General features: G+C 42.8%; 1 protein-coding gene across 3 annotated transcripts in view; it reads left to right on the top strand.

Moving 5' to 3' along the window:
- SMCHD1 (structural maintenance of chromosomes flexible hinge domain containing 1) overlaps nt 1–22,943 on the top strand; it is a 110,847-nt gene that overhangs the window by 44,780 nt on the left and 43,124 nt on the right. For all 3 annotated transcript variants that reach the window (XM_060200763.1, XM_060200762.1, XM_060200764.1), the window contains exons 18-28: nt 935–1,012; nt 1,094–1,213; nt 6,268–6,412; nt 11,843–11,939; nt 12,777–12,849; nt 14,117–14,256; nt 15,460–15,594; nt 16,445–16,672; nt 18,641–18,789; nt 19,605–19,693; nt 21,225–21,343. In XM_060200763.1, coding sequence (XP_060056746.1) covers nt 935–1,012; nt 1,094–1,213; nt 6,268–6,412; nt 11,843–11,939; nt 12,777–12,849; nt 14,117–14,256; nt 15,460–15,594; nt 16,445–16,672; nt 18,641–18,789; nt 19,605–19,693; nt 21,225–21,343 — 1,373 coding nt within the window. The remainder of the gene's footprint in view (nt 1–934; nt 1,013–1,093; nt 1,214–6,267; nt 6,413–11,842; nt 11,940–12,776; nt 12,850–14,116; nt 14,257–15,459; nt 15,595–16,444; nt 16,673–18,640; nt 18,790–19,604; nt 19,694–21,224; nt 21,344–22,943) is intronic.

The raw sequence follows: 22,943 nt of genomic DNA, 5'->3' as shown, positions 1-22,943 counted from the left end.
ATAAATAAAAAGATCATATATAGTTAGTGTCATAGTGAATATTTTTAAAAAAATAACAACAAAAAACACTTTCCAAATTCATCCTGTCTAGGCAGACGGGCACTAGGCTGACATAAAGCTTAGCTTGATAGAGTCCTGGCAGTTTTGTCTTTTGTTAGCCTTGCTGTTGGGCTCAAGACCCCAGAGACATTTTGGAAGCAGATATTACGTAGTATTTTGCCCGTGTTTTCTTTTCTCTCTCTCTCTTTTTTAATATTTATTGATTCCCTTTTGTTGCCATTGTTGTTTTATTGTTGTAGTTATTATTGTCATCATTGTTGGATAGGACAGAAATGAAGAGAGGAGGGGAAGACAAAGAGGGAGAAAGACACCTGCAGACCTGCTTCACCGCCTGGGAAGCGACTCCCCTGCAGGTGGGGAGCCGGTGTCTGCAACCGGGATCCTTACGCCGCTCCTTGTGCTTTGCGCCACGTGCGCTTAACCCGCTGCGCCACCGCCCGGCTCCCTCTTTTTTCTCTCTCTCTCTTTAAAGATTTTGTTTATTTATTAATGAGAAAGATAGGAGAGAGAGAAACAGACATCACTCTGGTACATGTGCTGCTGGAGGTCGAACTCAGGACCTCATGCTTGAGAGTCTAATGCCTTAGCCACTTTGCCACCTCCCGGACTACCAGTGTTTTCTTTTATGTCTTTAGTTGCTTAACTTCAGCGCCACTGTATTGAGACGTCCTCGATTTACAGGGTGGTTGTCACAAGGTTCTTACGCACATTTCACCAAGAGAGGTGTCAGTACGCCTTACAACCCACCTGAGCTGAGCTGTCAGGCTCATTTGTGTATCACACACAGACCAAGATATTTGACGACGGGGTGACACCACGGCTATGTTCTCCTCAGTTTCTCACTGTGTGTATGTTTATTTTTCTTCTTGTTAAGCTTCAAGTGGAAATAAAGAAATCATTTCACATATTAGTCAACATGGAGGAAAATGGCCTTACTGGTTTAAAAAAATGGGTGAGTTTTCATTATGAATGTTCAAAATTAGAGCAGTACTGTATTTTTTTTTATTTATAATTGTTTTCTGAATTCTTCCAGAAAATATTCAAAAGTTAGGGAATTATACATTGAAATTACAAGTTGTATTGAATGAAAGCAACGCCGACACTTATGCTGGAAGACCTCTACCTTCTAGAGCAATTAAGTTTTCAGTTAAAGGTAAGCGGGACACTTCTAGCTCTGTATGCCAAGGCGGGCAGGATACTCCTAGCTCTGTATGCCAAGGCGGGCAGGACACTCCTAGCTCTGTATGCCAAGGCGGGCAGGATACTCCTAGCTCTGTATGCCAAGGCGGGCAGGATACTCCTAGCTCTGTATGCCAAGGCGGGCAGGACACTCCTAGCTCTGTATGCCAAGGCGGGCAGGACACTCCTAGCTCTGTATGCTAAGGCGGGCAGGATGCTCCTAGCTCTGTATGCTAAGGTGTCCATTTAAGCTAAGAAGGCATTGGTACTGAAAGATTTGAGCCGCATATGCAGCCATCCTGATCTTAAAATGGCTTTAAGTTCTGATTGACAGGCATAGTCCTGCTCTGAAGGCATTGTTTTCTCGTTTTCCTTGTGACTAAAATCTGGAGTGGCCCTGACATGATTTTCTCCATTCTCTGAGTTTTTCCCTTTTCCTTTCAAAAAAATTCATTATGTGGGAGTTTCACATGGGGAGAGAGTGGGCGAGGTGGGTGCTGGCCAGAGAGAAGCCGGAGCGACGCGTGGTTGCTGGTGGTGGTGGGTTGGAACCAGGAATCGGAGGCGTGAGAATTCCTCTTGCTCTGCAGGGATCTGTTCTGCACCTATCATTCTTCTGTCGTTACTGACTGTGCCCGTCCCACAGCGCCCTGCCTTGTCTTCTGTCGTTACTGACTGTGCCCGTCCCACAGCGCCCTGCCTTGTCTTCTGTCGTTACTGACTGTGCCCGTCCCACAGCGCCCTCCTTGTCTTCTGTCGTTACTGACTGTGCCCGTCCCACAGCGCCCTGCCTTGTCTTCTGTTGTTACTGACTGTGCCCGTCCCACAGCGCCCTGCCTTGTCTTCTGTCGTTACTGACTGTGCCCGTCCCACAGCGCCCTGCCTTGTCTTCTGTCGTTACTGACTGTGCCCGTCCCACAGCGCCCTGCCTTGTCTTCTGTCGTTACTGACTGTGCCCGTCCCACAGCGCCCTGCCTTGTCTTCTGTCGTTACTGACTGTGCCCGTCCCACAGCGCCCTGCCTTGTCTTCTGTCGTTACTGACTGTGCCCGTCCCACAGCGCCCTGCCTTGTCTTTTTTTAGTTCTTGGATTCAGTATCTCTGAACTTTCTGAAAAAATGTATTGGTTTTCTTTAATTTTATTTATTTATTCCCTTTTGTTGCCCATGTTTTTTAAAGTATTTATTTATTTTTCCCTTTTGTTGCCCTTTTTTATTGTTGTTGTAGTTATTGTTGTTATTGATGTCGTTGTTAGATAGGACAGACAGAAATGGAGAGAGGAGGGGAAGGCAGAGGGGGAGAGAAAGATAGACACCTGCAGACCTGCTTCACTACCTGTGAAGTGACTCCCCACGGGGGGGGGGGGGGGCAGGGGCTTGAACCCGGATCCTTATGCCGGTCCTTGCACTTCGTGCCACGTGTGCTTAACCTGCTGCGCTACCGCCCGACTCCCAACCCTTGTTTTATTGTTGTAATTATTGTTGTTGTTATTGATGTCGTTGTTGGATAGGACAAAGAGAAATGTAGAGAGATAGGGGAAGACGGGGGAGAGAAAGACAGACACTTGCAGACCTGCTTCACTGCCTATGAAGCGATTCCCCTGCAGGTGGAGAGCCAGGGGCTTGAACCAGGATCCTTACGCCGGTCCTTGCTTCGCCATGTGTGCTTAACCCGCTGAGCTACCGCCTGACTCCTGGTTTTCTTGAATTTTAAATTATACTCGTAGTATATTTCTTTTTTTTTTTTAATATTCCCTTTTGCTGCCCTTGTTGTTTTATTGTTGTAGTTATTACTGTTGTTATTGATGTCTTCATTGTTGAATAGGACAGAGTGAAATGGAGAGGGGGAGAGAAAGACAGACACCTGCAGACTTGCTTCACCGCCTGTGAAGCGACTCCCCTGCAGGTGGAGAGCTGGGGGCTCGAACCGGGATCCTGACGCCGGTCCTTGCGCTTTGGACCACATGCACTTAACCCGCTGTGCTATCACCTGACTCCCTACTCATAGTATATTTCATACTGCTTTTTAATTTTTCTTCATATTTTCTCTGGGTCTTTATATTTAATGTTTTTTTGTTTGTTTGTTTGTTTTGTTTTTTTTACGGAAGTAATCTGTCCATTTGAAGGGACTGGGTGGCACTTCACTCAGTAGATCACACGCTTTGTGTGGTGTCCACACCTGAGCCGTAGCAGCACACGGTGCTGCCACGCACAGACCAGCTTCATTAACAGAGCTGAGGGGTCTCCCTCTCTTCCTCTGTCTCTTTCTCCACCACTTTCTGTTTGTGGTAAAACAGAAACATGAAAAAAAATCCTCCAGGAACTGTGAAACTGTGCAATTATGATGTACCCATAGACAAATACATTTTATATATTTGAGGTTTTTTATTTATTACTTCATTTGTGAGATCAGAGTATTTTGAGGTCCTTATGTATTTATTTTGTCTCCAGGGTTATCGCTGGGGCTCAATGCCTGCACTACAAATCCACTGCTCCTGGAGGCCATTTTCCCCATTTTGTTGCCCTTGTTGTTGTTGGATTGTTACTGCTGTAGGACAGAGAAATCTAGAGAGATGGGGAAGATAGGGGGAGAGAAAGACAAGACACCGGCAGACCTGCTTCACCGCCTGTGAAGCGACAACCCCCTGCAGGTGGGGAGCCGGGGGCTGGAGCCCGGATCCTTATGCCGGTCCTTGTGCTTTGGGCCGTGTGCGCTTACCCCGCTGCGCTGCTGCCCAGCTATCCCTTGTGCCTTTCAATTAAGTCATTTCCCACTTATCCATATGTTTTAGACATTTCAAATCGTTACTGTTGCTTCTTTTCATTTTCTTTGTATTTTTAGCCCCCTTTAGACATTTCTAATCTCATTTTCATAAAAATTTGGAGAACTAATCTAAGTAATGTGATCACCTTGCCTTTCTACATCAGAAGGGTCACCATGAAAATCATTCAGAGTCGGGAGTCGCTTCCCAGGCGGTGAAGCAGGTCTGCAGGTGTCTGTCTTTCTCTCCCCCTCTGTCTTCCCCTCCTCTCTCCATTTCTCTCTGTCCTATCCAACAATGACATCATCATCAACAACAATAACTATAACAATAAAACAAGTATAACAAAAAGGAAATAGATAAATAAAAATTTTAAAAAAGAAAATCATTGCATCTTGTACATGAAATCTTCAATATTCTTTTAAAAATAATTTTTTATTATTTGTTCCATAGAGACAGAGAAACTGAGAGGTAAGGAGAGATGGAGAGAGAGAGAAAAGAGACACCGGCAGCACTGCTGTGACACTTGCAAAGCTTTCTCCTCATAGGTGGTGGAGTAGGTAGAGACGGGAGGCTTGAACCTGGGGCCTTGTACATTGTAATGTGCGCTCAGCCGGGTGCATCACCACTGGCCCCTCTTAGCAGCTATAGACACTGCTCCAGTCCCCATCTCACCTAGATAAGGTGTCTGCAAGTGCTCCCCCCCAAATTGGACATGCCGCCCCACCGGCGACCAGGGCTTGCCAGTCCTCCCACTGCTGTTCTCCCCCCCAGAGCCCTTTGCTTTGCTACGGCACATCCATCCAGTGCACGCTTTCCTGTATGTCTCCCTTCTGTTCTTGTGTCCCACGTGCTGCCCGCGAGTGGGACCATTCATATTATTCATCTTCTCTTCCTGGCTGATCTCACTCTGCGTGATTCTCCTAGTTTCCATCCCATGTGAGATGAAGAAGCTGACTCATTCTTAATAGCTGAAGTGGCACTCCACCTAGGTTGCTTCTGCGTCTGGCCTATCACAAGTTGTATTTCTAGGAGCATACTTTACACAGATCTCTTGAATGGGTATAATTGTTTCCTTAAGATACAAGCCCTGGAGGGGAATTACCAGTTGTAGGGTAGGTCCATTTCTAGCCTTCTGGGAGCTCTCCAGACTCTTTTCTGTTTGTAGTTTTCTGACTACTGCAACTTGTATTGCTATGTTGAAAAATAAAAAACTACAGACAGCAACTTGTAGATGCTACCATGATGCCAACCTGACTTCCCTGAGCAGATGACCTTATCAGTGTGTCCTGGAGCCCCACCTCCCCAGAGCCCTGCCCCACCAGGGAAAGACAGAGACAGGCTGGGGGTGTGGATCCACCTGCCAACACCCGTGTCCAGCAGAGAAGCAATGACAGAAGCCAGAACTCCCCCCTTCTGTACTTCATAATTATCCTGGGCCCATACTCCCAGAGCGACAAAGAACAGGAAAGCTACCAGTGGAGGGGATAGGACATGGAGTTCTGGTGTTGGCAACTGTGTGAAATTGTACCCCTCTTATCCTATGGTCTTGTCAATGTTTTTTATTTTGTAAATAAAAAATTAAACAGCTGCTTTATATATGTACAAGAATTTATCTAGGCTAGATGTCAGTACTGTTGCCAAATTGAATTGTATGCACTTTGATATTTTAAATATATTTTTCTGTCAAATCATCCCTCTGAAAGGTGTGCGACATCACCCTCCTGTACACCACAAGGTCAGCTCCTCTCCTCTTGCCCCTGCCTCCCATGATAGATCATCCTTACTTTTAGTCATCTCTTTACTGGGTCATGTGTCTTTGCTAACTTTCGCCTCACTGTTGAGTAGTTGACAGCCTGCTCATTTGTTGTACATTTTTCCATAGTTGTAGTGACTCAAATCTGAGTTTTTTGTCTTAATCATAGGACCACTGGACTTCATGCAGAATTCTGACTCATTAGGCTTGAGACAAAACTTAGAATTTGCTTTTAAAAATTTCCTAGGGATGTATGAAATACTGCACTCTCCTATAAACGGCGGGTTGAGAGGTTTTTATATATTCTTGGGTTTAAAACTTTGTTGCCAATGCTTCAAAAGAGCTTCTTTATATATATAAATTTATTGTCTACTAAGTATTTTAAATAAACTGTCAAGTGTATTTTTTTTGTAGATGTTGATATTTGTAGTCTAATTTGCTGTATATACCGATCTACAGTGAATATTCTGAGCAGTAAGTTTGCTTTTCATTTTTGTCTTACTTTTTTTAAGAGGGTAAACCAGAGAAATTTTCATTTGGTCTCCTGGATCCTCCTTTTCGTGTTGGAGTGCCATTCAATATTCCTCTGGAGTTTCAGGATGAATTTGGTCATACTAGTCAACTAGTAAGTGATATTCAGCCAGTGCTCGAAGCAAGGTAATTGTAAGGATCATCTCCTATTTGAGTTTTCTTGTTTGCTAAGCAGTTACTCATTTCTTGTTTGATTTGCATATCCTTCACTTCAGTGTCATTTAAAGTGCTCAGTGGATTTTAATCATCTTGGGGAATTTTATTTAGCCCCAAGCTCTCCTCTTTGACTAATGTGCCATGAATCACTTTTCTAAAGTGTCTGTCTCATTGAACTTACTGGGAAATTTATTTAGGTGAGACTGATCCATCTTACTGTTACTTTTTGCAAGTACGACCTGTTGTCTCCTGACAATTCTGTCAGAAAAGGCGTGCTTACTTTCCTTTCTTAGGTTTAATTTAATGACATCTTCTACTAGTAAGTAGATTCTTTAAAAGCAGTTTTTCTTGGTATGTTTTACAATCCATACCAGCTAACAGTATACACTTCATAAAGTCTTCATCCTTCCTTTAGAATTTGCTTTTAATTAATAGTCTGTTAGAGTGACAAATATTAAGAAGAGTGGTGGGGGCTGGGTGGTAGCACAGCGGGTTAAGCACACATGGTGCAAAGTGCAAGGATCAGGTCAAAGATCCTGGTTTGAGTCCCCGACTCCCCACCGGTGGGGGAGGGGGTCATTTCACAAGTGGTGAAGCAGGTCTGCAGGTGTCTGTCTTTCCCCCTCTCTGCTTTCCCCTCTTCTCTCAATTTCTCTCTGTCCTATCCAACAACAGCAGCAGCAATAAGAACAACAATAATAATGACAACAACAAGGGCAACAAAATGGGGAAAATAGCCTCCAGGAGCAGCGGATTCGTGGTGCAGGCACCGAGCTCCAGCGATAACCCTGGAGGCAAAAAAAAAAAAAAAAAAAAAAGGAAATGACAATTCTCAAAAAATCTAGATGTTGGAAAACATCAAGGGATATTAGATACTGCTTTCAGTGCTTCATAAAATAGATTTTTTAAAAAAATCGCTCTTATGTCTGTTGTCACCAAGTCTGCTGCATTTTGGGGCAAGCCGAGTTCAGCTTTGGACCAACGGCCCACCCCCAGACAGAGAAAAAAGAAAGAAGTCACAGCACCAAGCTTCCTTCAGCCAGGGCTGTTCCTAAAAACTGTTAGTCTAGGGGTGCAGGCAACGGGTTAGGCGCATGTAGCGCGAAGCCCAAAGACTGGCATAAGGATCCTGGTTCGAACCCCTGAACCACCTGCAGGGGGGTCACCACTGCACAGGCGGTGAAGCAGGTCTACAGGTGTCTATCTTTCTCTCCCCCTCTCTGTCTTCCCCTCCTCTCTTGATTTCTCCATCTTATCCAACAACATCGTCAATGGAAACAGTAACAAGGGTAACAAGATGGGGAAAGTGGCCTCCAGGAGCAGCGGATTCCTAGTGCAGGCACCGAGCCCCAGCGATAACCCTGGAGGCAAAAACAAACTGTTAGTCTTTGTTTTATAATTTAAGTGAGGAAAATGTGAGAGGAGTCTTTTTTCTGCTTCCAGGGTTATTGCTGGGCTCAGTGTCTGCACCATGAACCCACTGCTCCTGGAGGCCATTTTTCCTCCCTTTTGTTGCCCTGGTTGTTGTAGCCTTGTTGTGGTTGTTGTTGTTGATGTCATTAGTTGTTGGATATGACAGAGAGAAATGGAGAGAGGAGGGGAAGACAGAGGGGGAGAGAAAGACAGACACCCGCAGACCTGCTTCACCGCCTGTGAAGTGACTCCCCTGCAGGTGGGGAGTCAGGGTCTAGACTGCTGGTTCTTGCCTTTTGCGCCATGTGTATTTAACCTGCTGCGCTACTGCCCAGCCCGTTTTTGTTTTGTTTAACATTTATTTATTCCCTTTTGTTGCCCTTGTTGTTTTTATTATTGTTGTTGTTGTTGGATAGGACAGAGAGAAATGGAGAGAGGAGGGGAAGACAGACACCTGCAGACCTGCTTCACCGCCTGTGATGCGACTCCCCTGCAGGTGGGGAGCCGGGGGCTCAAGCCGGGTTCCTTATGCCGGTCCTTGTGCTTTGTGCCATGTGCACTACCACCCGACCCCTGGGTGGAGCTTTTGACTATGGAATCCTCTATAGAATGATCTGTTGGTGACACTTCCTTGGGAAAAAATACTGTTGTCACTATCTTGATATTTCTCTTCCTGGACTAGGCATGTTTCTCAGAGAAAAGTCTTTGAGCAAGGGAGGGAGGGAGGGAGAGCTCCACTGCTCAGGAAACTCCTCTGCATGTGGGGGCTGGCAGTTTAAACCCAGACCCTCACACATGGCAGCATCCGTGCTCTACTGGGTAAGCCACTGCTCAGCCCCTTAAGAGGAGAGGGGAGGAGTTAGCTGTTGATGTTCAGCTAGTCCACAAATAAGGTTGGAGTGGTATAAGTTAGCAGTCATGGTCATTCATTCAAGATTACACCCTTCTACTTGTCCATTGTATTTTTTCTTTCAAAAAAGATTTATTTATTGGATAGAAACTGAGAAATGGAGAGGGACGGGGGAGATAGACAGGGAGAAAGAAATAAGATACTAGCGGTACTTGCTCACCAGTGTGAAGCTCTTCCTACAGGTGGGACCAGGGATCCAGCTGCTTAAGCACCTTACCAGGTGTGCCGCCACAGTGCCCCCTGTGTGTGCATGAGTGTGTGTGAGTGTGTGGGTGACTGTGAGTGTGTGTGCCTGAGTGTGTGTGAGTGTGTGTGTGTAACTGTGAGTGTGTGTGTAACTGTGAGTGTGTGTGCCTGAGTGTGTGTGTAACTGTGTGTGTGTGTGTCAGTGAGTGTGTGTCAGTGTGTGTGAGTGTGTGTGTGTGCGTGAGAGTCTGTGTGTTAGTGAGTGTGTGTGCGCTAGTGTGTGAGTGTGTGTGTGTGTGCGTGAGAGTCTATGTGTGTTAGTGAGTGTGTGTGCGCTAGTGTGTGAGTGTGTGTGTGTGTGTGTGTGAGAGAGAGAGAGAGACAGAGAGACTCAGAGACAGATAAACTTTGTTGTCCAGCTTCCTTTGCCCTCTTTTATGTCTTTTTGCCTTTAATAATGAACGAAAGAAAGTGCTTTCTTGTCATTTTACTGAGGTTTTAAAGAAATGTTAAAAGCAGGACATACTTTAACATGCCGTCTTTTCCAGTACTTGTGATTTGACTTGTATCCACTTTATAGCTTCTCTCAAATAAGGTTGTTTATTTTTATAATTCAGATAAAATTTTAAATGATTTGTCTCAGAATGATTTCATCATCATATGTCTTGACTTTTCTCTCTCAAGTTACTTCTTGATAAAGGAAAGTCTTTACACTCTTAAGTCTCAAACCTGGTCAGAGGTGACTTCCAGATGGAGCTGACTGTGAGACTCAGTGATCATCCATGTTCTGTAGGAGATGGAGCTGACTGCGACTCAGTTAGTGATCATTCATGTTCTGTAGGAGCTGGAGCTGACTGCGACTCAGTTAGTGATCATTCATGTTCTGTAGGAGATGGAGCTGACTGCGACTCAGTTAGTGATCATGTTCTGTAGGAGATGGAGCTGACTGAGACTCAGTTAGTGATCATTCATGTTCTGTAGGAGATGGAGCTGACTGCGACTCAGTGATCATTCATGTTCTGTAGGAGATGGAGCTGACTGTGAGACTCAGTTAGTGATCATTCATGTTCTGTAGGAGATGGAGCTGACTGTGAGACTCAGTGATCATTCATGTTCTGTAGGAGATGGAGCTGACTGTGAGACTCAGTTAGTGATCATTCATGTTCTGTAGGAGATGGAGCTGACTGCGACTCAGTTAGTGATCATTCATGTTCTGTAGGAGATGGAGCTGACTGTGAGACTCAGTTAGTGATCATTCATGTTCTGTAGGAGATGGAACTGACTGTGAAACTCAGTGATCATTCATGTTCTGTAGGAGATGGAGCTGACTGCGACTCAGTTAGTGATCATTCATGTTCTGTAGGAGATGGAGCTGACTGTGAGACTCAGTCAGTGATCATCCATGTTCTGTAGGAGATGGAGCTGACTGCGACTCAGTTAGTGATCATTCATGTTCTGTAGGAGATGGAGCTGACTGCGACACAGTGATCATTCATGTTCTGTAGGAGATGGAGCTGACTGTGAGACTCAGTGATCATTCATGTTCTGTAGGAGATGGAGCTGACTGCGACACAGTGATCATTCATGTTCTGTAGGAGATGGAGCTGACTGTGAGACTCAGTCAGTGATCATCCATGTTCTGTAGGAGATGGAGCTGACTGCGACTCAGTTAGTGATCATTCATGTTCTGTAAGAGATGGAGCTGACTGCGACTCAGTTAGTGATCATTCATGTTCTGTAGGAGATGGAGCTGACTGCGACACAATGATCATTCATGTTCTGTAGGAGATGGAGCTGACTGCGACTCAGTTAGTGATCATTCATGTTCTGTAGGAGATGGAGCTGACTGCGACTCAGTTAGTGATCATTCATGTTCTGTAGGAGATGGAGCTGACTGCGACTCAGTTAATGATCATTCATGTTCTGTAGGAGATGGAGCTGACTGTGAGACTCAGTGATTATTCATGTTCTGTAGGAGATGGAACTGACTGTGAGACTCAGTGATCATTCATGTTCTGTAGGAGATGGAGCTGACTGCGACACAGTGATCATTCATGTTCTGTAGGAGATGGAGCTGACTGTGAGACTCAGTCAGTGATCATCCATGTTCTGTAGGAGATGGAGCTGACTGTGAGACTCAGTGATCATTCATGTTCTGTAGGAGATGGAGCTGACTGTGAGACTCAGTGATCATCCATGTTCTGTAGGAGATGGAGCTGACTGTGAGACTCTGATCATCCATGTTCTGTAGGAGATGGAGCGGACTGTGAGACTCAGTGATCATTCATGTTCTGTAGGAGATGGAGCTGACTGTGAGAATCAGTGATCATTCATGTTCTGTAGGAGATGGAGCTGACTGTGAGAATCAGTGATCATCCATGTTATGTAGGAGATGGAGCTGACTGTGAGAATCAGTGATCATTCATGTTCTGTAGGAGATGGAGCTGACTGAGACTCAGTTAGTGATCATGTTCTGTAGCATGTGCTCTCCTGTCTCCTTGTTTTATCCAGTTACTTAGGATTCCTCTCAGAACGCCATACAGATTAGTAAGCCTGCCATGAAGCTGTGTCAAACAGAGGACATCCTTCAGCATGGTTTATATGTATTTGATGCTCAGGTTTACAGATGCTTGCTTGCCTGCCTCGTGTCTACTTATTCAGTATATGAAACTGCAATATTTGGCCTACTGGTATCATTTACCAACATTTATTTGGTCGCTTTTCTTTGTAAAAGATATTCATGGCAATTTGCGTATGTTCATTTTTTTGTTATTAAGAATACTGTTTTATTTTAATGTGAAAGATTTATAAGAAAACAAAACACATATTGCTTACTTGTAAGTAATAAAAGGACAACTAAAATTTATACACACACATTTTTTTAATTCCAGTGGTTTATCTTTACATTATGAAGAAATAACAAAAGGACCAAATTCTATGATTCGTGGAGTTACAGCTAAGGGCCCTGTAAATTCTTGTCAAGGCAAGGTAAGCATTATACATACATATTGTAATACATGTTTGTTCTTACTAGGTAAATACAGAATTTTGATATTTATATTGAATAATGTGTTCTTATAACAAGATAACAGTAGCTCTACATCTCTTAAGGAAAACACTAACCGCAAAGTTTTTTAGATGTTTTTCAACTTGTCATCTTCTTGTGACTTTTAATATACAAAGCCACTTTTGCACAATTATCTAGTACTGTATTTCTTCTTTTTCCAGATTATTTTAACAAATGTATTAGTGATTTCACAGTGGCCTGCAAAAATTACTAGATTTCAAGGGTAATAGTTCTACCCCATTATGTGATAGGTTTAAGTCATCACACCCACCACCAAACTCTTATGCCCTGTCCTCTGACACCACCATACTTCTCAGAGTCTAAGACACAGTTTGGCTGGCATTCCTTTTGTAACTTTGTTTGCTTTACTTATCTCTGTTCCACATAGAAGCAAAACAATCAGTAATTGTTCGCCTTTTCTTACTTCAGTTACACAGTTGCCTCCACCTCCGTCCATTTGGTCCCAGGTTGTGACAGCTCTGGGGGCTGAACTCTGTCGAGTTCCATGAAATGCGAGGGCTGAACTCAAGGCATCACATCTTTCTTTTTTCTGTCTTTGTTGTAAAACTACAATAAACATCGTCCCTGAACAATGCAGGGACTAGGGGAATCAACCTCTTCTGTAGTCAGAAATCTTTGGTAGGTTTATAATGGTATAAAAATGAAAACTGAAAAACATCACAATTAAGGTGCTATAATACTAATTACTGAAGTACTTTTTGGTCACATGGATTTAATTAAAAATTTATTTTCAACAGAATTTTAATCTGAAGGTTATTTTGCCGGGTTTAAAAGAAGAATCACAGATTTTGAAGATTAGATTGCTACCAGGTAATATCTTAAAATTTCCTAGCAGTTAACATTTAAATAACCTTATAATAATATGACACTTGTGGAATTGCTTTATTTGCTGATTACAAGTCTTTTTTAATTTTCTTATTTTTTGAATAATAGCTTGAATTGGGAGTCGGGTGGTAGCACAGTGGGTTAAGTGCAGGTGGGGCAAAGCGCAAGAACCAGTGTAAGGATCCCGGTTCAAGCTCCCGGCTCCCCACCTGTAGGGGAGTTGCTTCACAAGCGGTGAAGCAGGTCTGCAGGTGTCTGTCTTTCTCTCCCCCTCTCTGTCTTCCCCTCCTCTTTCCATTTCTCTCTGTCCTATCCAATGACAATAATAACTAAAACAATAAAACAAAGGCAACAGAAGGGAATAAATAAAATATTTTTAGAAAGTAAACAATAGCTTGAATTGATTCTGTGGTAATCAATCAATTTACAAGACCATATTTGTTTCAGTAGCACAAGTTCTCACCTGCACAATGTGTAGCCACACCTCCCCTGCTACCAAAACATCCAGATCTTCTCACTAGAATCTGGGGTGCTCTACACTTGTGTGGTCCTAACACATCCATCTACCTTAAAACCTTCGTTTAGCTTCCATGTTCCCTGGATTTCTTTACTTCAGATAAGAGAAAACATTAACTTGTTTCCTTTTTATATAAGCCCTGTTAGTGGGTTAGTCTGTCTTGTGGGACTGGTTTAGTGTTGGTGAGTCTATGTAGCTGTTTGTCTGGAAAGCTCTGTATTGCTCCTTCCATCCCCACTGCCAACCTATCAGCAGCAAGATATGGTTCTCTTGGGAGGAAGTCTTTTCAGGTCCTGGCTGTCCTCACCTTTGTAGAGAGTTTCAGTGGAGACATGATACATAAAGTCTTGTGGAGGTTCCTACATGGTAACCTATGAATCTTGACCACCGACACATGTGGGGCATATTTCTGAGAGGCTGGTCATTGTGGAAAGTCGGTGTTAGGAGATAAAGTGCTTTAGCCAGTCCACATTTTTCTCCTCGACTGCGCCTTTTCCAGGGTCTTTAAAGATTCTTAGCATGAGCCACCACTTTTTCCAAACCTCTGGCTGTTTTATAAGGTTGATAGAGCTCTGATAAAGTGCAGACTTTATGCATTTTGGGAATAGAGGTGACAAGGTGCATACTGCTTATATTTTCTTGGCTTAAAAATATTAAAGCTGTTAAGTGGTTTCTTTTGTTATTTCAATACTTAAGTCTTCTTGAATCTATATTCATTTTATAATTTTCTGGCAGGCCCCCCTCGTCGTTTGAAAGTGAAACCTGACTCTGAAATCTTAGTCATAGAAAATGGGACAGCTTTCCCATTTCAGGTAGAAGTTTTGGATGAGTCAGACAATATAACATCACAGTCCAAATTAATTGTTCATTGTAAGGTAAGTTTTTCTGTGACAAGAACACATAAAATCATCGTGTGTGTAATTACTATAGATAGAAATGACCGCGTCTCCTGGCTATTCTTTACTGTCTTTACATTGATTTGTTGGCAACGAACCAACAGTATCTGCTCAGTGAACATCCCATGAAGAAAGTTGTGGACTGTCTCATTTGTAGTTCTCAACATTCTTCAGCCCGTGAATGTGTAGCTACTCAGGGTTTCACGAAGACTGATTGACTACAGACCCTTCTCCTTCGGCCCATTCCCCTAATCTCAGACTTATCCATAAATACTTAATATCTGATTAGGACGATAGAAATGCCCTTTAGAGGGAGCTGGGCGGTAGCGCAAGGTCCGGCATAAGGCTCCCAGTTTGAGCCCCGGCTCTCCACCTGCAGGGGCATCATTTCACAGGCGGTGAAGCAGGTCTGCAGGTGTCTGTCTTTCTCTCCCCCTGTCTGTCTTCCCCTCCTCTCTCCACTTCTCTCTGTCCTGTCCAACAACAACAACAACCGGAAGAGAGAGAGATGGATGGTCTCCAAGAGCAATGGATTTGTAGTGCAGGCACTGAAATCCAACAATAAGATAACCCTGGAGGCAAAGAAAAAAAGCCCCTTTGAATTGAGAGTGAATAGTTAAATTAAGATGTGTAAAGAGACCATAAAAAGGAAAAGAAACCCCAAATAGTCAAGTAAAAACAGAATAGAAGTTGGATAAACTGATTTTCTTTCCAAAACATGGATACATTTATATCTGTATTTCCGACTTTGTTTCTACACTCACACACAGCACACACACATCTTCAGATCACTTTATTGAGGGCAGCGTGGATTTACAAGGCAGTGATGCGATCAGGAGTTCTATTTCCTGTCTGCTCACCACTCTCAGAACCAGCTGCCTCGCATCAAGCTCTAGGCTCTCTTGCAGTCTCTCCTGCCCCTCTCCTTGAAGGGGGCTGCAGTAGGTCACAGCCAGCCTAGATTTTACTGTTTTCTGTTTTGTGGTAAAGCAGATAAATTATATTACGGTTTTCCAGTTGTTGCTTACTCAGAAATTCTCTAAAACGCTGTCGGATTCTATTTATTGTGATTTTCCTAACGACAGTCATGAATAGCAACTAGTGAAGTATTGGAAGTAGCAACAGTTACTGAGCACCTGTCGCGTCTGACTGGCCATGAGCTGAGCTGTTTTGTGCCTGCAGTTTTCAGGCGCTCCGGACCTTCCGCTGTACGTTGTGGACTGCAGTAGTTCTGGGACCAGTATCTTGTCGGGCCCTGCGATTCACGTTCAGAACATTAAGAAAGATCACATGCTTAAAGCAAAAATTGAAATACCTGTAAGTCATTGTTCTCTAGTATATTACATTGAGTCTTCAAATATTTTTAAGTTTTTAATACTTTCATATAAAGCTTGGCTTTTAATCATGTATTTCTTTTAACCAAAGGGAAGAAAAGGCCACATGAAACAGTATAGTGAACAATTGAGTGCATTATAGCAAACATTGGGAATTTTCTTGATACTATATGTTATATATAGTATCTATTAATCTATACAGTTTTCCTATATATATTCAAAGTTTAGTTTTAAGAATACGGCCACTTAGCTGGAGTGATAACCCATTGGACAGGGCATGTGTCTTGATCTGGGTATCCAGCTTTAAGCCTCACCACACAGGGAGATGCAGTGGCGTCAGGAAACTCTGGTGCTGTGGTATATGTCTGTCTCTTTTCCTTCCACTCCCCACCCCTAATGTAAAAGCGGCCTGGAGTGGTGAAATGTGTGAGGTCCTAGGCCATCACCCAAAAAATAAATAAATAAATAAATAAATAAAAAGGCTGTCACTGCTAGGGAAATGCCTCAGTTGGTGGAGTAGCAGACTGTGCACAAGGTCCCGTTCAGGCGTCCTTACTAATATGCTGCAGCTGTGCTCTGCTTCTCACTGCCTCATTGCATAGCTCTTCTAGTGGAAGGACATAGCCATTGTTTCTTATGACCTGATGTTATGAGACTGGAAATTATTCATATTACTATATCTTCTTAATATAAATAATATTTGTGATTTTCTACACTACTAGAGATAAATTCTTCAGAGTTATAAGGTCCTTTTCTTGGGTTATTTGTTGAAGTTAGTTTGTTTCCAGCATAGATGCTATTTAGTGTTTACTTGTGCTTTTTCCTCTTGCCAGAGCTGTAAAGATGTGGCAGCAGTGGAGAAAACTATTAAATTGCTTCCTAGTAGCCATGTTGCTAGACTGCAGATATTCAGTGTGGAAGGGCAAAAGGCGATCCAGATCAAACATCAAGATGAGGTTAACTGGATAGCAGGCGATATCATGCGTAATCTTATCTTCCAAATGTATGACGAAGGAGAGAGAGAAATACACATAACATCAGCTTTAGCAGAGAAAATCAAAGTGAGTATCTTAAATAAATGGATTGGTTATTTGAAAGATTTTGTTCATTTTCTACATGAAAGATGCTAAAAATAAGTTTTATATATTAATTTATAGTAAAAAGTTTATCACGGCAAAATAAAAAAAATACTTAAAATTTCAGACCAAATAATTTCTTTTCAAGGGGATGAGGTAGTGGAACACCCTGGAGCCTTGACATTTTATTATCTGTAAGTATCTGGGCTCAAGCCCTTGCGTCCCACCTGTAGGAGGGAAGCTTCCAGAGTAGTGAAGCAGTGCTGCGGGTGTCTGTCTCCTCACGCCCCACCCTCCCAGTTGCTCTCTCTATTGAAGGAGGAGGAGGAAGGAGAAAATGATGATAATTATCACCATTTGGAGCAGTGGATTCTCCATATAGGAAGGAAAACTCAGTAAAAACTCTGGTGGCAATATAAAAAAAATAAAAGAATTTATGTTCCACATCAAAATATGTATAGTTCATGTCTGACAAATTCATGCTTAAAAAATTATTTACACTTACACATAATTCAGTTCTTTGGCCTTTTGTTTAGTTATAATAAATTTCCTACTTATGTGGAATATCCGTCTTTGTAGCCTCTCCCTGTCTTTCCCCAGAGCCCTTTGCTTTGGTGCAATATACCAGACCAGTCCACGCTTTACTTTGTGCTTCCCCTTTCTACTCATGAGTGAGATCATCCCATATTCATTCTTTTTTTTTTTTTTTTTCTGGCTTATCTCACTTAACATGATCCCTTCAGGCATCCTCCACATTGAAAATGGTGACTTTATCATTTTTAATAGCTGAGTATATTGTGTATATACACCACACCTTTCTTAGCCAGTCATCTATTGTTGGGTTATAGAATGGGAGATCCTTTTATGCTATACATCAGACAAAAGGTTAATAACCCAAATGTAAACTCAGCCACACACACACACACACACACACACACACACACACACACACACACACACAAAAAAAAAATCCAAAAGTGGGGAGAGGATATGAACAGAATACCCACCAAAGAAGAGATCCACAGCGCCAGTAGTCATATGAAGAAATGCTCCACGTCACTGATTGTCAGAGAAATGCAAGTAAAGACAACAATGAGATCCCACTTCACTCCTGTGAGTGTCACACATCAGAAAAGGCAGCAGCAACAAGTGCTGGAGAGGGTGTGGGAGACAAAGGAGCCTCCTGCACTGCTGGTGGGAATGTCAATTGATCAGCCCCTGTGGAGAGCAGTCTGGAGACTCTCAAGGCTAGAAGTGGACCTGCCCTGTGACCCTGCAATTCCTCTCCTGGGGATAGATCCTACGGAACCAAACACACCCATCCAAAAAGACCTGTGTCTACACCTGTGTTCACAGCAGCATATTTGTAATGACCCCCCCCCAAAGTCTGTTATCTCTTAGTACTGGTCACATGACTTGATTGTTATTTCTAAGCCATAATGAGGACAATGATAATAGAAATGAGTGTTTTGTATTCCACTAGGCTAGAAGACACAGCAGCAGTGCTGGCAGAGATGACCCATTTTTACCCTGGTGACTGAGCCCCCATTGTGTCTGGGCATGCAGGGCTTCCTTTTCTCTTGGAGATTGGGCTAATTGGTTGTAATTTAGCTTTTTTTTTTTTAAAATACATTTTTAAAATTTATTGTTGGATAGAGACAAATTAAGTGGGGAGGGGAGAAGAGAGAAATTGACAGAGGAGGAGGAGATAAGAGAGCGGGAAAGTGTACAGAGAGACACCTGCAGCCCTGCTTCACCACTCGTGAAGCTTTCCCCCTGCAGGTGGGGACCAGGGGCTTGAACCTGGGTCTTTGCACACTGTAGTTTGAGCGCTTGAGCAGGTCCACCACCACCTGGCCCCATAATTAGCTTTTAAGAACCTTTAGTAAGAGGTTGGAGTAGGAGGACGCTGAACTAAATTTATATCATTCCTAAGTGTGCTTTTCCTTCTAGGTTAATTGGACTCCTGAAATCAACAAAGAACACCTGCTCCAGGGTCTGCTTCCTGATGTGCAAGTGCCGACATCTGTAAAAGATATGCGCTACTGCCAGGTGTCCTTCCAGGATGACCATGTGTCTTTGGAAAGTGCATTCACAGTCAGGTCTGTGGCCGGATTATGTGTTCATAGCATCTGGCAGTGAGTGCACTTTCCACTCAAGCACACGTGAAAACCTTTTCTTGGGAAAGAGAACCCTGGTGGGGAGATGATGTAAAGGCCATGCCAAACCCAAAAGAGCTCCCATGCCAAGGCTCCAGATTCCCAGCTCAAACCTGCTCTGCAGCCTCAAGCCAAAACCGAAAACCCTCTGACATTCCTCCTTTCCCCCCCCCCGTCTTTTTTTCTGCTTCTCTCATTACAATAAAACAAACAAACAGTTTTTTAAAGAAAGACATACTGAAAACTTTTATAATCAGATGTTCCAGTTTTCATGACATCTGCTAGGTTTTTGTAATAAAACTTCGCTGCAGGTAGTAATTATTTTTTCCCCCCAACTTGTGCAGCTAAGGCCTCACACATGCCTGAGCTCACCACTTTCTGGCAAGATTTTCATGTAGATAGTAAACAGATACCATAGCACCCACCTCCTGTCTGGTGTGGGGCTAGAACTGGGGTCACCCACATGGCACAGCATGTGCCCTACTTTGTGGACTGCGTCTTTGGCTCAGAGTATTTAGGGGGAATTCTTACTAATCAGAAGTTTTAGGCATATACATACGTGTGTATATATTTCACATGTGTATTTGTACATATAGACACATCTGTATACAAATACATTTCCATACGTAGGCATGAGTGTGTGTGTGTGTGTGTGTGTGTGTGTGTGTGTGTGTGTACATGCAGCTTCTTAGAGTACCTTGTTTGATCCCCCCCACAATTAAAGAAGTAAAGCCTTTTAACTTGTTAACTAATTTCAGACCCCTTCCTGACGATCCTAAGCATCTAAAATGTGAGTTGAAAGGAGGAAAAACAATACAAATGGGGCAAGAGCTTGACGGAGAAATAGGTCAGTATGTTCTACTTTTCATAAAGCCTGTCTATAGTGTGTTCTTAGTCATGTTTGGGTATATGTAATCTGAATGGAAAGTTATATTTGGATTTCTTAAGTATTGCATTTAAACTAATTGTTTTAAAACATTGAAGTGTTTTTTTTTTTTTTTACTCTTTGTCTAAACTAAACTGAAATTCATTTGACAAAAAATAGTAGCTTGGAAAATTGTAGGCTTATGATTGAATCAATAACATTTGAAAAATGTCAAGTAAGAAGCCGGGTGGTGGCACATCCTCTAGAGCAAGAACCCAGATCCAGGCCCCCAGTCCTCCCCTCTACCTCCCTCCACTCTCGATTTCTCTGTCTCTCTCCACTAAGTAAACAAAACATTTCTAAAATAATGTCTGAAGTAAAAATACTGATGGTTCATATCGTAGCCTCTAATTTTCTTACACAGGAGCTCTGTTCAACGCTCTAGATAGGTTCTTAGAAACTGACTTCTAGCAAGTCGAGGTATATAATGAAGCTGTAACTTCACTATAGACTGATGTAAATATGACATGATTTTGGTCACACACACACAAATAATTATACTTCTTAATAAAAGCCACTTGAAATAGAAAGCAGTGATTGGTACTGCTTGCCCACGCGTCCACTGGCTTCCCAGTCGGCTTGTGTCCATTCAAGACTGGCGACTAGAGCTTGTCCTGGCAGCTCAGCATGGCATCTTGACCAGCCTGGGGAAAGTGCCCTCTGCTCATCGGCATAATCGGGAGTGCGCTCCATGCGCACCAGCAAGCCTGACGTGCTCGTCTTTGCTTGTCTTGTGGGGAGAGTCAGAGAGTGACCAAGGGAGAGCATGCAGGTCACACAGAGGTAGTGACACACCTGGCACTTGGTTTTTGTCTTCTACAGCATTGTCATAAAATGCCTTCGAGATGAGATTCAGGTACTTGCTATGTCTGTGATATTATGTAACACTAAGTTATTTCTGATATAACACCAGCATCATGTAGTACGTAAATACAAATGTGATCACATTGATTAATTCTAGTTAGGCTAATAGAAAGAACCAAGTAGAATGATTTTCACAAGAGGTTTCTACGAACAGAACCAGAGTGAGTTTAACTGTGATCATGTGTCGTCACTCTGGCCTTGCGTACGCACGCTCTCACTCCACCAAGCCAACATTTTTACATTCTGAGCAGCAAATACATTATTGCCAGAACTCCATCCACTTCCTTCTGACTATGGACATAGATGCATTGATATCTTCTTATTATGTAGCCCTTTAAGGACCACCAAAATAGCTCATTTGGATAGTTAATTTGCTTTGCCACACTAACAACCTAGGTTTGAGCCGAATCTCACATTAGACGAAGCTTTGGTGGTCTGCTCTGTCTGTCTGTCTCTGTCTACATCTCTACCCCCTCTACCTCTTTGTCTCTATCTGAAAAAGTCAGACTGGAGCAGTGAATGACAAATAAAAACCCGGCAATGACAAATAAATCCCACCTTTTAAATAAAAATTTCCTTTCTGTTATAGTGATAATAGTTACAGATCAGTATGGAAATCAGATTCAAGCATTTTCACCAACTTCTTTATCTGCCTTGTCAATTGCTGGGACTGGACTTGATAGCTCACATTTGAAAACTGCTTTCCAGGTACGGCTTCTTTTTCACATATAACAAAAATACAAGGTAATTAAAGACATTGATTTTTAGTATTTACCACCAAAATACTACTATAGCGTTAAAGACATTTTTAACGAAAAAATTTGACCATATGCAGAAAGGCTAGTGGAAGTAATTCCTGTGGTTCTACCTCTCAGTTTCAACTTTCTTCTATTATTAGCAATGTCTGCAATTGTCCAGTTCTAGCTTTAATCCAAAACTTTAAGATTAGACTGAAAACACTGGTAGGATTATTGAAATTTAAAACAAGAAAGCATAGTGCTATCAGAGATAGCTTCCAGAAATAGGAGATGTTGGATTTGGACCTTCAGGGAACCTGCCTGTGTAGTAGATGGGAGTAGAACTTCAGAGCCACAAGTAAAATCGAATCGTTTGAGTGCTTCTTTTAAAAATGTCTTCCTTTTATAGTTTCCATTCAGATATCCCTTACCTTTCGTAGCTTCCTTGTTCTCCCTTCCTGACTGCGCCTCTTTCCACAGATCTGCTATGCTAACTTTTTAGTTTGTAGTACACTGCTTCCCCATGTTACAGCACTGCTATAGAACCTTTGCTGTGTGTTCACTGCAAAACCTTTGCTCTCTGACTTTCAGGCCCTGCCATTATCTTGCTTCTACTGAAACATATAAGTGAAATCATAAGATAAGTGCTCCCACCCTTAGACTTGAGTTGTTTCTGGTTCTTCACACAATACATAGAAACTCCTGTCCTTTTTGCCTAACTGCTCCTGAGTTAGTGACCTACCTCTCCATCTAGCCCGTGTAAACAGATTGTGTCTTTCATTCCTGAGAAATGGACACACGTGTGACTCGTATACATGTACACACCCCATCTTTACCAGACCCCAAAACCTCCTCTGACCTAGAGGCTCCTGTCTTCCTGCCATTGCATTTCTCCCCAGTTTTCTTACTATAGCTCCTTGGAAGAGTTTTACACGCTTGCCACAACCCACCTTTCCCGTTCCCTTTCCTTTTTCTTTTTCCCCAGTTCAGTCCCAGGCAGAGCATTCTCACTTTTTTTCCTGTCCTGTTACACCTGGTCACATTTGGTGCCAATTTTGTTTTAACAGCATTTTACACCGATAATTGAGATGTCGTCTCTTTAAGTGTGACCGCTGACATTCAGCATAGTTTCACACTCTTCTCCTGTCATAGCTGGTTATTCTGTGGCCAGGCTGACTGACCTTCCTACTGTCCTTTGCAATGGACTGATACTGTCTTGACTCACTTTCAGAATTTTATATTCTGTTTGTGTTCACCTGTAATTTGTTAGTGTGTGCACATCTTTCATTTTTACAATTAGAAGTAAAAGCAGAATAATTTGAACATAATTTTAAAAACATTTCTGAAAGGGAGGAGGAGCGAGCAAAGCAGAGCATCGCTGGCAAATGCAAGGGTCCCGTGGAGGCCTCCTGCTTGAGAACCTGGATTCTTTCTCCACTGTGTCTGTCATCTCTTAAGCCGGTCAGCATGACTTTAAAGAATATCACTTGATGTGGTCCAGGAGGTGGCATAATGGATAAAGCTTTGGCCTCTTAAGCATGAGGTCTTGAGTTCAGTCCCCGGCAGCACAT

This window comes from Erinaceus europaeus, chromosome 10 (genome assembly GCF_950295315.1).
Source record: "Erinaceus europaeus chromosome 10, mEriEur2.1, whole genome shotgun sequence".
Classification (NCBI taxonomy): Eukaryota; Metazoa; Chordata; class Mammalia; order Eulipotyphla; family Erinaceidae; genus Erinaceus; species Erinaceus europaeus.
Note: the sequence above shows the minus strand (reverse complement) of the source record. Positions and strands in the feature narration are given on the sequence as shown.